The sequence below is a fragment of the Solanum tuberosum genome, unplaced genomic scaffold (genome assembly GCF_000226075.1).
Source record: "Solanum tuberosum cultivar DM 1-3 516 R44 unplaced genomic scaffold, SolTub_3.0 scf00148, whole genome shotgun sequence".
Taxonomy (NCBI): Eukaryota; Viridiplantae; Streptophyta; class Magnoliopsida; order Solanales; family Solanaceae; genus Solanum; species Solanum tuberosum.
Window position 1 is genome coordinate 216,970 of NW_006239071.1, and position 15,721 is coordinate 232,690.

General features: G+C 38.3%; 2 protein-coding genes across 3 annotated transcripts in view; one reads left to right on the forward strand and one right to left on the reverse strand.

Annotated features, from left to right (window-relative positions):
- Positions 1-13,890, forward strand: part of LOC102585278 (regulation of nuclear pre-mRNA domain-containing protein 1B-like) — a 20,750-nt gene extending 6,860 nt beyond the window's left edge. For both annotated transcript variants that reach the window (XM_015310894.1, XM_006352259.2), the window contains exons 4-9: positions 1,038-1,285; positions 3,953-4,105; positions 4,205-4,361; positions 8,292-8,431; positions 8,721-8,756; positions 12,673-13,890. In XM_015310894.1, coding sequence (XP_015166380.1) covers positions 1,038-1,285; positions 3,953-4,105; positions 4,205-4,361; positions 8,292-8,431; positions 8,721-8,756; positions 12,673-13,551 — 1,613 coding nt within the window. In that variant the 3' untranslated portion in view covers positions 13,552-13,890. The remainder of the gene's footprint in view (positions 1-1,037; positions 1,286-3,952; positions 4,106-4,204; positions 4,362-8,291; positions 8,432-8,720; positions 8,757-12,672) is intronic.
- A 592-nt stretch (positions 13,891-14,482) lies between these two features.
- Positions 14,483-15,487, reverse strand: LOC102585617 (thioredoxin domain-containing protein 9 homolog). Its single transcript, XM_006352260.2, has 4 exons — positions 15,382-15,487; positions 15,041-15,316; positions 14,814-14,972; positions 14,483-14,730 (listed from the first exon to the last, which is right to left on the reverse strand). Exons 1-4 carry the CDS (start codon positions 15,400-15,402, stop codon positions 14,542-14,544), a joined length of 645 nt encoding a protein of 214 aa, XP_006352322.1. The 5' UTR covers positions 15,403-15,487; the 3' UTR covers positions 14,483-14,541.
- Positions 15,488-15,721: the final 234 nt, after the last annotated feature.

Below are 15,721 nucleotides of genomic sequence, written 5' to 3' on the forward strand. Positions count from 1 at the left end.
ACCAGGTGAAACACTTTACTTTTGTAGGAATGTCACTCTTCCAAAAGTAGTTCCAATTATATTTTGGGGCCCCTGTCATCCCCATTAGTCCTCTTTTGTAGGCATTGTTGACTGAGAAGACTCCATCCTTGCTATGTTTCCACAGGATCTTGTCTGTTGCTGTTGTAGTTATAATCATTCCAGCTAGTTTTTCCAGTAGCGCTGCCACCCTCTCCACCTCCCAGTCATTAAGTAGTCTTCTTAAAGATATGTCCCATCCCTGTTCTGTCCAACAATCACTCACTCTAGCATCAGGGTTCTCACAGATTAGAAACAAATCTGGAAAAAGTTCTCTAAGAGAGATTTGGTCTATCCAACCATCTTTCCAAAATTTAGTTTTGTTTCCATTACCCACCTTAATATACACATTTCCTTCCATTTGTGGCCATAGGTTCCTGATTGTCCTCCATACCCCCACCCTGATTGAGGGGAATGAGTTGGTGTCTCCTTATATGGTCCTAAGCAATATTCTCTCATGAGCTAATTTTCTAAACTTGGTAGTAGAGACAAACTGGTTTCAATTCTTGGTTAGCCCAATATTGGGTCCCCATTCTATATTCACGCTTTAAATGTCCAGCTTTGGGCTTGCGGGGAAATGTTAAGTTCTCCACGTTGATTGAGGAAATCTAAGATTGTCTCCTTAAATTGTTGCACAGTCCTCACCTCAACTAGCTTTTGTGGTTGAGTTATACCTGATGTTTATTTTCTGAACAAGATGGGCACACTTTTTCTTTTAACTTTATCTTATGTTGTAAAACTAACCTAACTTCTATCTATTCGGGAAAGTGTTATTCAACGACTAACACAATGCAAAGGTACTGTAGTTGGAGAAAGTATTATTTCTTCCAGAATACCCTGGATGTTACTAGTGCATTCTGTTTTGGTACTTTTAGCTGAAACAATGTTCTTGTTGTCTTCAGGAAATTTCTGGTGTTATGCAGTGCTAATTTAGAGTGTTTGTTTCAGTTTTGTTACAATTTCCTTTAACATATTATCAGCTTTATCACGATGGTGCATTTCATATCGTAAGAAAGCCAAGCAGATTGTTGAAACATGGGATAAATCATTCAGATCTGCACAGCGGGAGCAACGTGTTTCGTTTCTGTACTTAGCCAATGATATTATCCAAAATAGTCGGCGCAGGGGTAGTGAGTTTGTTAATGAGTTCTGGAAGGTCCTTCCTGCGTCTCTGAAGCAGGTTTATGAAACTGGTGATGAAAGTGGGAAGAAAGTGGCTTCTAGACTGGTAATCCCCTTTCTGCTTTCTGGTAGGTGTACTTGTATGTTGTTAAGTTGGGGCTAACTGACAAATGAGAAATCAACTTGTGCATCAGTTAGCCTGAAGCTAGGAAACTTGTGTGAAGCTTCTTTTTCTCCATATATATATATATATATAATTGCATTGGAGGTGATAATTCCTTAGCTATGTAGTTGTCCTATACATTGTTCCCTGTGATATGACCCCAATGCATGGTGTGTATTATATTTGCAAATAACTCTTAAAGCATGGACCATATTTGTGGTCAGGGCTTTTCAAATTCTACCTTCATGTGTTCCCTTAGCAGCACACTTCTCGTTAAGTGTGGTCAACATAATATTTCTTAGCCCACAAAATCCCAAACTTCACCTCTCTTAAGTTTCCAAATACTGCTGGTCAACATAACATTTCTTGGTCAACATTTTTCTGCCACCTTGGATTTTGTGGTCCACATTCCTCTGTTATATATGATTTCAGTTCTACAACATCGAACCTTCACTTCTTGACGTCCTTTTCCATGATTTTTCACTTTTGTGTTCTATGTCATCATCCTAAAACAAAGCATCTTGCATGAGACTTTTTCTATCATTATCACCTAAAGACACTAAAAATCTGAGTAAAAGGCAATGATAAGTTGCTAAAATCTTTCACCTTGGGTGGCTCAGATAGTTTGGCTTGGGACTTCCATAATGAAGTCTCAAGTTCGAAACCCCTTTCCTGCAATAGCAAGGGGTTGGTCTTCTGGGTCAAGCTCATCACATCTGGCTTGCTTAGTGCGGTTTACCTCTCTTGTGTAGTTTGCAAGCTATTGCACAGGAGCGGGGTTTACCTTCACCCTAAGGGGTAGTGGCTGCGGGTTCCCTTGTCAACAAAAAAATCTGACCATTATTTTGTATTTTCATCACTATTTTTTTTCTTTTGGATGGGTTGGTTGGTTGAAATTCTGCAGCAACTTACATAGTTGAACTCAAATATTGAGAACTTTCTCTTTCCTTTCATTGTACCTTAGACATGAGCAAGATAATTTTGAAAAGCAAAACAAATTTTGTTAGAACTACTCTAATGTGCACGTGTTATCTTTGAAGCAGACATTATCAACTAATTACACTTAATTATTTATTCTTAGTGATTGTTTTTCTTATTTACTCTATCTTTTCTTTTCCTCTCTTGTTCTTCCTGGCCCACATATTCTTTAAAGACCACACAAAACCCACCTTCTCCTCACTGCCACACCACTACCACTACCATTACAACTTCCGAAACTTCCACTACATCTACCATTCTATCCGACCTCTAAAACCCTCACCATTTCCATCACCATCTACACCAACTCTAGCTCGAAAACTTTCACCATGACCAGAACCACCCGTTTCATTTCATCACCTTCACCACCTCTGGTCCTCTGGTGACAGTCAAACAACTACAAACTTCACTCTCACGCCACAACCTCCCCACCACCTCTCTTGACGTCCAACACCAGATTTATTCCCACAACCACCGATCCTCCTTTCCCCTCCACCACCTTCCACGACCTCCTGACAACCACCAACACCATTCTTTCCCCTTTATCTTTAATTTGCTTGATGTGGATGACTGAACCTGGAAAGAAACCTCTAAGGCAATGATATGTAGTTGATGCTACATGAATGGAGGCCATGATTTTAATAAATTGTTAATAGTATCAAAATTTTCTATTGTGAAGACATGAATTTGGACCAATATTCTCATTTTTGACAAGAATATCTCTTGACAATTTCTCAGTCCTTTCCCCAGCGTCCAATCTGTCTCAGAAGAGAAGACTAAGCTCAGACGGATTGCAGTCCGCTGAGGCCCCTCCTTAGTGACTTTGGTCAGGAATAGGATTTTATATTTTTCTTTCACTATGTAGCTAGAGCAATATTGCTACAAGCAGTGAGTGTAAAGTTTCTGCAACAGGCTTTACAAGCCTAAAGAACCACAAATAGTAATGTTTGGTCATATTATGCTGCTTGTTTTTACTGTCAACTGTTGCATTGAATTCTGAGAAGTCCCTCATTCCCATTATTGTCAAGGGGCATCATTTTTTTCAGTGGACCTTGTTAAATTGCTGTTGATAGCAGAGAGAGTCAATTAGAGACATGCTTATAAGATTTCAAAGAGGCAGTGCATTTTCAATCTAATTCCAATCAGTTCATTCCAAAAATGTCTTGTAACGGTTGCTATTTGGGCCATGAGTCCTGCTGTCCTAGAAGAAAATCCACTGACATTCTCTTCAAACTTCATTAGAATTCTTGTAACATGTGGGAAAGCCAGTACTTAGAATACTTCTCGTACTCTACTACAATGCTTGGATATGCCCTTCTTTCGCACATCTTTGACATCCTCTTAAAGGTTTGTCTAGAACCTGGACCTCATGGCGATGGAAGGCACACCTCATTGTCTTGGTGCTTGAATTGATGCTCACCCCTAAGGGATGAAGCACTTGACATGTCATCTTTGTTTATCAAGACAAACTGCTTAATTTTGGCATTTACTTAGAAGTTAGAAACTTCTTCACAATGTCTCTCTATAGCTTTGGTGTAATTTTTAAGTTTACTGTCCTCTGAAGCCCATATAACTTTTTTACTTCTCCCTTCTCTTTCTGATTTGGTTTGTTCTTTTTTTGGGTAATGTCAGGTTGATATATGGGAAGAGAGAAAAGTATTTGGATCCAGGGGTCAGAATCTTAAAGATGAAGTGTTGGGCAAGAGTCCTGCTCCTTCAGTAAGCAACGGGAAGAGCTCAAATCCTATCAAAGTTGTGAAGAAGGATGCTCACTCAGTAAGGATTGTGAGTATCAGATTAAACTCTTCTGTTCAAAAATCACGCTGGGTTTATTATCATGGTTATGCACAGGTAATCTGAATGTTTTGTTAATTTCAACATCAGAAATTGGCTGTTGGCTGTACTCCAGAAAAAATTGTAACAGCATTCCAACTAGTTCATGATGAAAATGTGAATGAGGAAGATGCTTTGAACAAGTGTAAACATTCTGTTTTTCGCGTTGGGGAAATGGAGAATGATATTGAAAACCGTTCTTCCCAAGGTAAAAGAGTAATTGGCTGTTGGAATATTGTAAAGTGAAAAATATGTTAATCTTTTCTGTCTCTTAAATTGATGTTGCATATACATTTTGTGTCATTGTTCAGTTATAGTGGAGATCGCTTGCATTCTTGGCACTAGATTATTGTTGCTGTAAGGAGTATCTGCTATGTATGCCAAGTATATGACTATTCATGCTTTGATAGAACTTTATGGTTAAAATATGATTTAGCACCGAAGAGTGTGACCTAATGGTCAATGAAGTGGAGAGCTACCCAGTCTTAGGTTCAAACCCAGTCTTTGGGGACATTTGATAAAATTGGAACAATACAGAGAAGATTAGCGTGACTCCTGCTCAAGGATGACACACATAAATTGAGAAATGGTCCAAATATTTCTGGCTGGGGTCCTTGGTGGAAGTATTGGGGAGCTACCAACTGTATATCTGGGCATGCCTCTGAGTGATCAGAATAGGTCTATAGATATATGGAATGGGGTGGTAGAGAAGTGCGAGAAGAGGTTGGTGAACTGGAAAAGTCAATATCTCTCCTTAGGAGGAAGATTAACACTAATCAATAGTGTTTTGGACTCTATGCCTACCTATATGATGTCCCTTTTCCCTATCCCTGATGGGGTCATTGCGAGATTGGATGTTCTAAGAAGAATTTTTCTTTGGGAAGGGAACAGTGAAACCAAGAAATTCCACTTGGTAAAATGGGATGCACTGATTGAGAGTAAACAAAAAGGGGGTATGGGGGTCAGGAACTTAAAAACTCAGAACCAATGTCTTATGATGAAATGGCTCTGGAGATTTGCTTCTAGTGAGTTAGCTCTCTGGAAAGAAGTAATCCAGCTGAAGTATGAAATGGCAGATCATTGGACCACCAGAATGGTCACTGATACTTATGGGATCAACCTTTGGAGGTCCATTAGAAACCTGTGGCCAAAGCTTAGAAAAAATTCCAGCATAAGAACAGAAGATGGCAGGAAGGTACTTTTCTGGGAAGACAAATGGTTAGATCAAGCCCCCCTAAGGGACACCTTCAATGATATTTACACCCTAAACCAACAACAAAGGGCCACCGTGGCCAAAGTCTGGTCAAATCAGGGATGGAATTTGAGCTTTAGAAGACCTTTTAATGACTGGGAGATTTTGAGGTTAGTTGAGTTCTACAGCAAATTGGAGCAATTCAAAGGAACTTCAACTGACCAAGATAGATTGGAGTAGAAAGGCCACTGGAAAGGCCACAGTCAAGGTAGTTTCAGTGTGAAAGGGGCCTATAAAAAATTTAACCCTTGTGATAATCAGATTGAGGACTGGCCTTGGAAGCTTATATGGAAAGTCAAAATTCCTTATAAAGTTTCTTGCTTCACTTGGCTTGTGGCCAAACAAGCTGTTTTAACCCAAGAAAACCTCATGAAAAGGGGGATACATCTAAGTCCTAGGTGTTTTTTCTGTGAAGAAAAGGCTGAGACTGTAACCCACCTTTTTATACACTGCAGGATTACCCTTCAACTATGGGAAATGTTTCTAAGTAAGAAGGGCCTGAACTGGGTAATGCCAAGGAAAATAGATCAGACTTTGAAGATCTGGAGGAACAAGAGCAACAATATCCAGAAGATGAAGATGAAGTGCTTAGTTTTGTTTCATTTTTGGTGTAAACAGGAGTATAGGGAAGATCTAGAATCAAGTATGGATGTCTTGGGATCATTGTAAATTTTTGTTAAAAGGGTTGAAGATCTTCTAGATACTCCTCCTCAATTGTAATTAGGAAACCTGTAACTTGTCGTGGCAGGTTTCTGCTTTTGTGGAAATAGAATACAAGTTGTTACCTTCTCAAAAAAAAAAAAAAATCCTAGCAAAGGAATAAACTCTAGATGATTTTTCCCCATGTGCCTAAGCCTTGGTAGGCAAAATTACTCGGTACCTGTGTTTGTGGGAGCCTGGGAGGTAGTGGGTAATTGGTGCAATAGTTGAGTTACCTGCAAGCTGGCCCGGACACCACCATCATTAAAAAAAGTTGATTTATCTTCCAACAATCTTGTCTCTTTATGAGTGATTTAGGAGCACTTGCCTAGAAGTTCATAACCAACAACTTTACCTCTTTGAAGTAATCAATACTTTTGATCAACTGCTGCAAGTTGTTAACTACCTTTCGGAGAATCACATTGCTAATTTTGGTTAGGTAGGAACACAGAGTCATCTCCCTTAAGCTAGCATGTAGCAAGTGAATGAGACATCATAAGATCCGAGAAAGTTGTATCTTGATCACTTCCACATTATAAATATGAAAATTGTGTTTGTCTAGTGCATATACCTTTGTATAATGGGGTTTTTTCAGCAAGTGACAACATGGAACTTTTAATCTACACTATTTATTATTAGGTTGTTAATATTTGGACAAGCGGGGGTTGCTCTGATGGTAAGCACCCTCCACTTCCAACCTTGAGTTTGTGAGTTCGAGTCACCAAGGGAGCAAAAAGGTCGGAGCTCCTAGGGAGGGGTAAAAGAAAAAAAGGTTGTTATTATTTAAGTATATATTAACTGATTAATTAATCTGAACATGTAAGCTATCAAAAACGTTCTCCCTCTTTAGTGATAGGTATAATTTGTTTCATTGAAAAAGGAACTCCTAGGAAGTAAAAGTGATACAATCAAACCTCTATGACAACGCCATTTTATCCGGATATTTTTTGGTTGTTAAAGCGAAATGTAGTTACAGAGAACATATAATATAACATTATGTGAAAATTGGTTCCAAAAAAAAAACTTGGCCGCTATAGTGAAATATTGTTATGGAGGATGACGGTTCCAGATAGGTCTGATGGTAAAAGGAGAATATTCTTGCTAGCATGATAAACTTTAACTTAACCCTATAAGATATCAAGTCATGATTCAAGGTCATCAAGATAGATGAATGCATTAGCCTCAGGGATTTGATTCAAAGATTAGTGTGAGATGTGAGGCAGGCACATGTCACGAGTTAAAATCCTGCTGGGAAACCAAACTTGGTGTATAAGTGGAGTAAGGTAGAAGAATGAACTCATCATTATTCGAGTTTTGAAACTGAAAACAAATAAATTCCTTGATTATAAAAAGCAAAGGATTAGGAGAGGCACCAAAGACCATTATCTTTCCAAGAGATGATCTTCAGTGGGTTTGCTTTACCCTTTCATATGTCATCTATTCTACCGTTGGAGCACAGCTGCATGTATGAAATTGTCCAGTACTCCCCAAGGTAGTGGCCTAATGGTCAATGAAGTGGCCTGTGAACCATGAGATCTTAGGTTCATATCCCAGTAGAGACAAAAAACATTAGGTAACTTCTTCCCGTCTGACCTAGTCTTGGTGGACACAAGTACTTGGTATCTTTTCCTGGTGAGAGGTGATAGGTACCCCAACAAAGCTAAATTGCCGAATGGTTAAAGGATTGGAATTTGGATAACTATGACAGTCTAGAAAAAGACGACAAAATTAGTGTCTCAAGTTTTACAGATAGATAAGATACAAGAACTGAGAAATCTTACTGATGATGAATTGGTTAAACGAACAATTTTTAAAATGTGAGTTTGAACAGATGGCAAAATATGAAGAAATAGTAGGGAGACATAGGTTCAGAGTTGTTAGCAAAAAAATTTATTAACTATAGCTGGATTTAAAGGTGGACTATAGTGTTGTGAATAAACAAAAGCGGGTTGGCTTTGTAAGATTTATAGATGAATTTGAAGATGCCTTAAGAGTTTAAGGCCACAGGAAAGATTAGTCCTTGTTTTTGTTTATACTCGCATGGCGTAATCATAAACTCCATTGCTGCAGTATTTTCTCTTTCTTGCTATTACATATTGCTATTTTTGAACTAGTAGTTTTTCTTGAACTAAGTACTTGTTCCTTTTAAAATTTTTGATATTGTGTTTTCTTCTGACTCTTGCTCAGGAAATCTCCAGGGTTCTGAATTGATGGATAAATTGCTAGAACAGGAAAATATACTTCAACAATGCATCAGCCACTTTGAGAATGCTGAATCATTGAGAATTACCTTGATTTCTCTGCTGAAAGATGCACTTCAAGATCAAGTACTGTTTTTCATTTCCATCCCTCCCCCCTGCCCAAAAAAAGCAAGAAAAAGAATCTAACACCCTCCCGTACCTCCTATCACCAGGATTAATCTTAATTCTTTTTAGACCTTCTATTGTTTACCTTATATTTGATACTGTCTATATAGCAGAGAAGAATTATGCAAAAATTACATGACTGTTTCACATCCTCCTATTGGTCACTAACAATGTTCAATGCCTTTATTTTCCTATTTTCGCATTTCCATCTTAACACTCATGTCAACCCAAACGATTATTGCTTTTTCAGGAATCTAAGCTAGAGCTTTTACGCAGTGGGATGCAGGTACACTCAATCCAAATCTTTTATTGCACATATCTCCTTATATTTTATCTTCTTAGACTCCACCTGTGGGGATTACACTTGGTATGTTGTTGTATCTCCTTATATTTTATCCACTCACGAGAAAAAGGGAACAGAAAAATCATGAAGAGGTTCGCAAAAAACCCACAGGTGCACGGAGAATTGATGTGTGTGGATCCCTCTTTGCATTTACTGAATTAATTGCATGATCAGTTGCTGGAATTATTGAACATTTAATATACTTAAGTGTTGAGCAAATTGGTTTGTTTGTTTCGAGTTGAAGAACAGTCAGATATAAAGCAGTTTTTGGACTCACCAATGATGAAATATATGAAATTTTTGAGGAAAGTTAAGTTTGAGAAGAGGGAAGATGCGGTGACTTGTTTATTATTCTTTTCTACCAGCCAAATGGATGTATTGTACGTTTTAGATTCTTATTTAGTGTCCATGGTTTTCCTCTAGATATTATAGGTTTCCCAATTCTTATTTGCATATCAGAATTCCTGCTGTTTGCAGAACAATCTGAGGAAGGCAGTTGTGTGTTTAAGAGTCTATATGGACTTTAATAATTTGTAGCTGCTATGAATAGGTAATAGTCTTGTTTACTTTTTGTTTTTCTTTTACCAGTGAGGAGGAGTGAGAGGTTGGTTATAGTAGGTATGAGGAAAGGTAGAGGTAGGCCAAAGAAAAGACATGGCCATGACACAGCTTCTCCTTATATGGTTTCTCTTGTAATTGCATGCCTCTGCATCCCATCAACATATAGGCCTAACAACAGAGTCTCTCCAAAATTTTTACCCATTCAACCCTATCCAAGATTCCAATTCAATCTCAACCAATGTTTTCAAAAGTGAGCTTCATCACGTAAAGTAATTGAATGGTAATGGAAGAGTTACTAAAGTAACAGTTGACATAAGTTTGATGGATAATATTATTAACTAATTATATGAAATATTTTTGAAATGGTATATGGTATTAAATATTTTAAAATTTCCAACATGAATGTTATACAAATGTGCATTGTAAGGAAGGGAGGGTACTCTAGTTAAGCTAGAGGAATCTCAACATTAGATTCCACATAATATAAATCAATATTTGGTTGAGTGAATTAGGAAAATAATCTCCATAAAAGTAATGCAGTGTTTGATTGGCCGTTTAAGAAGTATCACTGCATAACATTATGCAACGCTTGTTTGAAAATATTTAGTAATAGTCGCATTAAGGTGTAGTAGAATCCATGTACTATTTTATGTTTGATAGAATGTGGAGTAAGAATACAACGGTCACTTTATGAGCTTTGGATTATTATAGGGCATTAGATGCTAAAATTAGTGGCTTAAGTTGCAATCAGTGTTATGAGTACATTCACGTATATTAAGCAACTGGTTGTATTGTCTTTAAATTATGCTCTTCATTTGGCAATATGTGTGCTTCACTTCTCACTTTTTGCTTATTGCCCTACAAGTCTTGTATTTGTGCTATTCGGTTTTAAAAACATTGCTCTTGAACAAAACAGCTGTTTACCCTTTTTGTCTAATTTGTCATTTTGTGTGATTCGATGTGGACAACTATTTGGAAACGGATAACTTTGTTATCCAATTTGTCGTTATGTGTGACTAGATGTAGATAGCAATTTGCAAGATGACTTCTTCAGGGTATGTGCGTCCCATGGCTCGGTCTAGTGGTAAGACAGCAGTGTGTGATGTATGGTTTAGGCTTACATCATGGGTTTGAACCCTGCCTCTGACAGGAACTTGGTGTTTAAGGCGAGAAAAGTGGAGGGGCTGGACCATTTTCCACTGGATTGCGGACTGTGTGCGATTGACCCTTGGGATTTTCTCGGTTATCAAAAAAACTTAAGGAATGTCTTGATGATAGGACTAAGATTCCTCCAACCTTGTTTTGGTGGAACACTTGCCAGCATGTCCCTTTAATGTTGTAACTCAAAATTTCCGCCTTAGGTGTTCTGCCATCTCCAGTATAGTTCTTGGTCAAATAAAGGGGTTGAAGATTTTGTTCTTTCCCAAGTATTTTCCCCCTTTAATTTAGGTCCCCATTTATGCTTTAAAAAGTTGGTATGTCCCCCTAAGAATAGTGCCAAGAGCAGCAACAGCAGCATACAGCGGCAGATTTTTCTCAACGGAAGAATGGAATCTGTAACCAAGCATGCAATTGTGATTAGAATCATGGGTCGTACCGGATCCAGGGGGGAGGTGACTCAGGTAAGAGTCAAGTTTCTTGATGACCAGAACAGGTTTATCATGAGAAATGTCAAGGGACCAGTCATAGAGGGTGATATTCTCATACTGTTGGAGTCTGAGAGGGGGGGCCAGGAGATTCGCTGAGCCCATAATTTAGATTGCCATATTGAAAAAAAAAGAAGAGTGCCGAGAGGAATCAAAAGCAATGCCCTGTTCTGATGCCTGTCATGACCGGTGTTTATTCTGTCCACTACCTCATAAATATCATCAGATAAAACAATCATGTTTGTAGAGGTGAAAATCTGTTAAATTAAATTGCAAAAATTACACCGGGTATGTTGTTTTAGAGGGTAAGGTCTGCGTACACACCACCCTCCCTAGAACCTACTTGTGGGGTTACACTGGGTATGTTGTTTAGCCTGCTCAATGCTTAATGACACATCAGGTTGATTCACTCAACCTATTATCATTGTATGTTCGAAGCTTCAGTAGTTGCATATGCCCAAATGCTAGCATGGGCATAGCACACCAGGCTGATTCTCTTGAACTATTTTCATTGAATGTAGCCTGTTCATGCTAATGACATGCTTTTGAATGCTTGGCATTGGTGTTGAGCCGCTTTGGTCTGCATGCACTCTTAGGAGTCGTTTGGTGTGAGGTATAAGATATAATAATTCCAGGATTAAATGTAGGATTATTTTATCCCATGGTTGGAGGTATTAGGTAGTCTTTGAATTATTTATCCCACCATTTTTGCCGTAGTGATGGGATAAGTTATGGGATTAATTATCTTGGGATAACTTGTTCCCAACCAAACAACCCCTTAGGGGTCGTTTGGTAGAGTGTATAAAAATAATACCCAATAGTGTATTAGTAATGCATGTATTAGTTATACTTGTATTAGTCATGCATAGATTATTTCTTATGCATTGTTTGGTTTGGTGTATTAAAAATAGTATGCATTGTATAAAAATATTTATTTACAAAAGTATCTTTCACAATTATGGTGGAAATTATGGTGGAAAAGATGTAAAAGTACTTTTGAGGGGTAATTGAGTCTTTAACCATATTAATGCATGCATTAAATCCTTTGCATTACTAATACCGTGGATTTCTAGGTATTAGTAATACACTCCTCAATACACAATAGAGTGTATAACTAATGCTTGCATTAGTTATACATAGCATGAAAAAATGCACCAAACAAGGGATTACTAATACATATAATTAATGCATGCATTATTTTTGCTAATACACTCTACCAAACGACCCCTTAGTCTTTTGTGGAATTCCAAGAAACCACAGCATGATTGTGTATCATTTTCTTCCACATTTGATAGGGGGCATGTCTCTCTTCCTTTTTGTGTAAGCTGCACACTTTTGAGTTCTCAAGTTTGAAGTTTTTGGGTTTCTCAAGAACACCAGAGATGCACAACATGTGGGCCTTGTCTAACGAGAACACCTTTTGATTCTTAATCGACATAGGTTTCAGTCAGCCAGTTTGATTTGTAGTAGTCTTAAGACTGCCATATCTCCATTTTCACCTTGAATTTTAATCCTCTGCAAAAATGTAATCATTGGATAGCTTTTATAAATGAGAACTGTTTATATGCGTCACTTTGTTCCTTGATTCTTAATAGATATTTTTCTCTGCTGTCTGCAAAAATGTAATCATTGGATAGCTGGTTGACATGCAGGTTGCGTGTGGTCAGATTGAACTAGTAAAAAATGCAAGGAGGAGGCTGACATCTCCCAGTGTTGCTGCTCCACCAGTGAATACTGGTATCCTTCCAATTGAAGTCACCAGAACAACTGAACCAATCCCGCCTTCAGTGCAATTAATCAACATCCCTCCTCTGCCTCCACCTCCCAATCCTGTGACTTCTTTCACAAATTCCAAAACTAATGAAGAGGAAAGCAAAAGGTCGGCAGCAGCAGCTGTTGCTGCAAAACTTGCTGCTTCAACATCTTCTGCTCAAATGTTAACCTCTGTTCTTTCATCCCTTGTTGCTGAAGAAGCTGCATCACTGAGCAGTGGATTGAAATCAACTGGCTTCACTTCTAGCTTGCCTTTTGCATCCCCAGAGAAACGGCTCAAGTTAGATAAGCCAATGACTTTTTCTGATATGAAAAGTTCTGAAAGGGGTAGCTCCACTTACTTTACTTCATCACAACAATTGATTACTAGCATTCCTCTTGCCCCATCCTCAGCCATGCAATCTGTGTCCCAGCCAAACCAGATACAAGCTCCGTTTCCACCTCCTCCCCCTCCCCCTCCATCATTACATCCAGCAAATTCCCCTGCAAGTCAGTTAGTTCAATCTACAGCTATGATGATGGGGGTGATGCCATATGGATATAGTGCTGGCCTTCAACAACCTCTGTCTTCTCAAATTGCAATGGGACTGAGGCCTCCTCCTCCACCACCCCAGCAAGCACAGCAGCAGCAGCAACTGCAGACTCAGCAGCCACAATCTCAGCAGCAGCCTGCCAACGGTGGATATTACCGTCCTCCTGGTATTGGATTCTATGGACAGGCCCATCAGCAGACGGCTCCAGCAGCACCGCGGCAGTAGATCCCTTTGGAATAGGGAGTGCATGTTACATTGTACATTAATAGTAAAAGTAGACTAGATCTAGTTACTGTTTTCGGCATCTTTTCATACTCTATTTGCACCCGACATCCGCTGGCAATACCCACACCCCCTTGTTATCACCAAGGCACCCTCTTTTGATTTAGTGTCGGGTGCTTTGCATCCATTTAAGCGTACCTGTAACCTTATGTAGGTGCTGTAAAATTAACTGTAGATTGGGCCATGTACTTAATATCTTCAAAACCGGGAGCTGAAAGAAGCTACTAGGTGAAATGTTCACCTGTTTCGCGGTGTGGGCTCTCGTCTATTAGTTGCTTGAAATCATGCGTTTTTAATCTCTGTATTTCATGGATATATATTCTGCAAGCCAAACCAAAACCACATTAATTAAAGTTAAACATGGTTAGGCTTGAACATGTATTAATTTTTTTGCATGATAACCATTTTGATCACTTATTTGCACTTGTATGAATTGCTTCATTCCGACCGACGACCGTTTTTTTTTATAGGAATTCATGATTTTCTCACTTTGTTTCAATGTGTGTACATGGACTTGAGAGAATATTTTACTGATTAGCATTTTTTGGCCCTAAATCTTTTATAACCATTCGAAATGACCTATGAACCATACTCATATCCACACCACCTTTTATTTTTAACATGCAACACAAGAATCCAAAGATTTTCTTCCACCAGTAACGTGAAGAAACAGTTATTTGAAGAGAAAATGTGTGAGCAATCAAGTGATGAATTAATTCGAATGCACCTCTAATTTTTTAATAACACGAACAAATAAAAGGTATTATCAGACCCCAAAAAAAGCTAGGCATCTGGAGCAATACATGAACCAACCAAAGCGAATAACAGGTTACTTGGAGAAATAGAGAACAACATATTTGTTTGTTTCATAACGAACGAAGTAAGTATATTTTAGTATTAGAAAGGAATACTACAATAATACATAAAAACAAGCTATTCTGAGTCCGATGAGTCAGGATTTGAACTCTGCCTCACACTCTTGTTCGACTGAGCTTGAGCTTTGGATTTTGATAAAAATTTTGATGATTCACCCTCAAAGATGATAACATCAGCTTTAGCTAACCTCTCTTCAAGTTCCTCCGTGTTAAACTCATCGGTACCCCCAAGCTCATCAAATCCAACCTGTAATAATAGCCAAATCATGGACGATAATAATGACAGAGTGTAAATAGTTGGAAAGTTGATTGTTAACTGGACAGACATACCAGGTAGTTATCAACTTTAGCATTTTTGATGAGTGCAAGGGTTGGAAGAACAACAATTCTAAGCTTCTCAGCCAAGTATGGGGTCTTCTCAGCATTAATTTTCACAAAACGTGTCTCTATATGCTGTTTTGCCAGTATGCTCAAATGCTTGTCCATAACCTGCATTGCAACAATCAATGGTTGGAAACAGGCTAGCTTTTAGTTGAATTGGAGGAAACTAGATTTACCTTGCAAGGCCAATTCTCGCGGTAGAAATGGCAAACAACGCGATCACTAGCCTTAACAACAGAGAAAAAGTCCTTTTCAGCTTGGATCTCGGAGTATTCTCCATGTCCAAGAGATATCCAACGATTCCGTTTTTCAGCCATTTTCTTCATCTGTTGCAATCTACGTTCTCTCAACACCTCCAAATCATCAAGATCTAACCGATCTAAAGCATGAATCTCTTCATCAAGCTTGTCCTCCACCGCTTTTGCCACCGTCAACACTTGCTTTGCCACTATCTGCAATTCAAAAAATCCTAAATAAACATCAAATTTTCCACCCTCCATTGTTAAATAAATAATACCTCTTGAACCGCATTCTCCATGGTTGAAAATTGTTTTTTTTTGGGGGAAAATGAAGCTTAATCTGTTTGTTCTTTCTTCAAATTGAAATGGATGTGATGTGTAAGGCACAGCCCTAGCCCTTATAATCCACGGGTTGCCCCGGCCCGTTTACCACCAACTTCTTTTTGCCAAAATTCATTTTATTAATTAATAAAAATAATAATTTGATTTCTTATACAAATCATAGTTTCTTTAGAAACAAGATATTAAATACTATCTTGATTTTATTTTTCCGTCATCCGATTTTTGATATATGTATGTATGGATATGGAAGTCAGAGAGCCCCCATTCAAAGAAAGC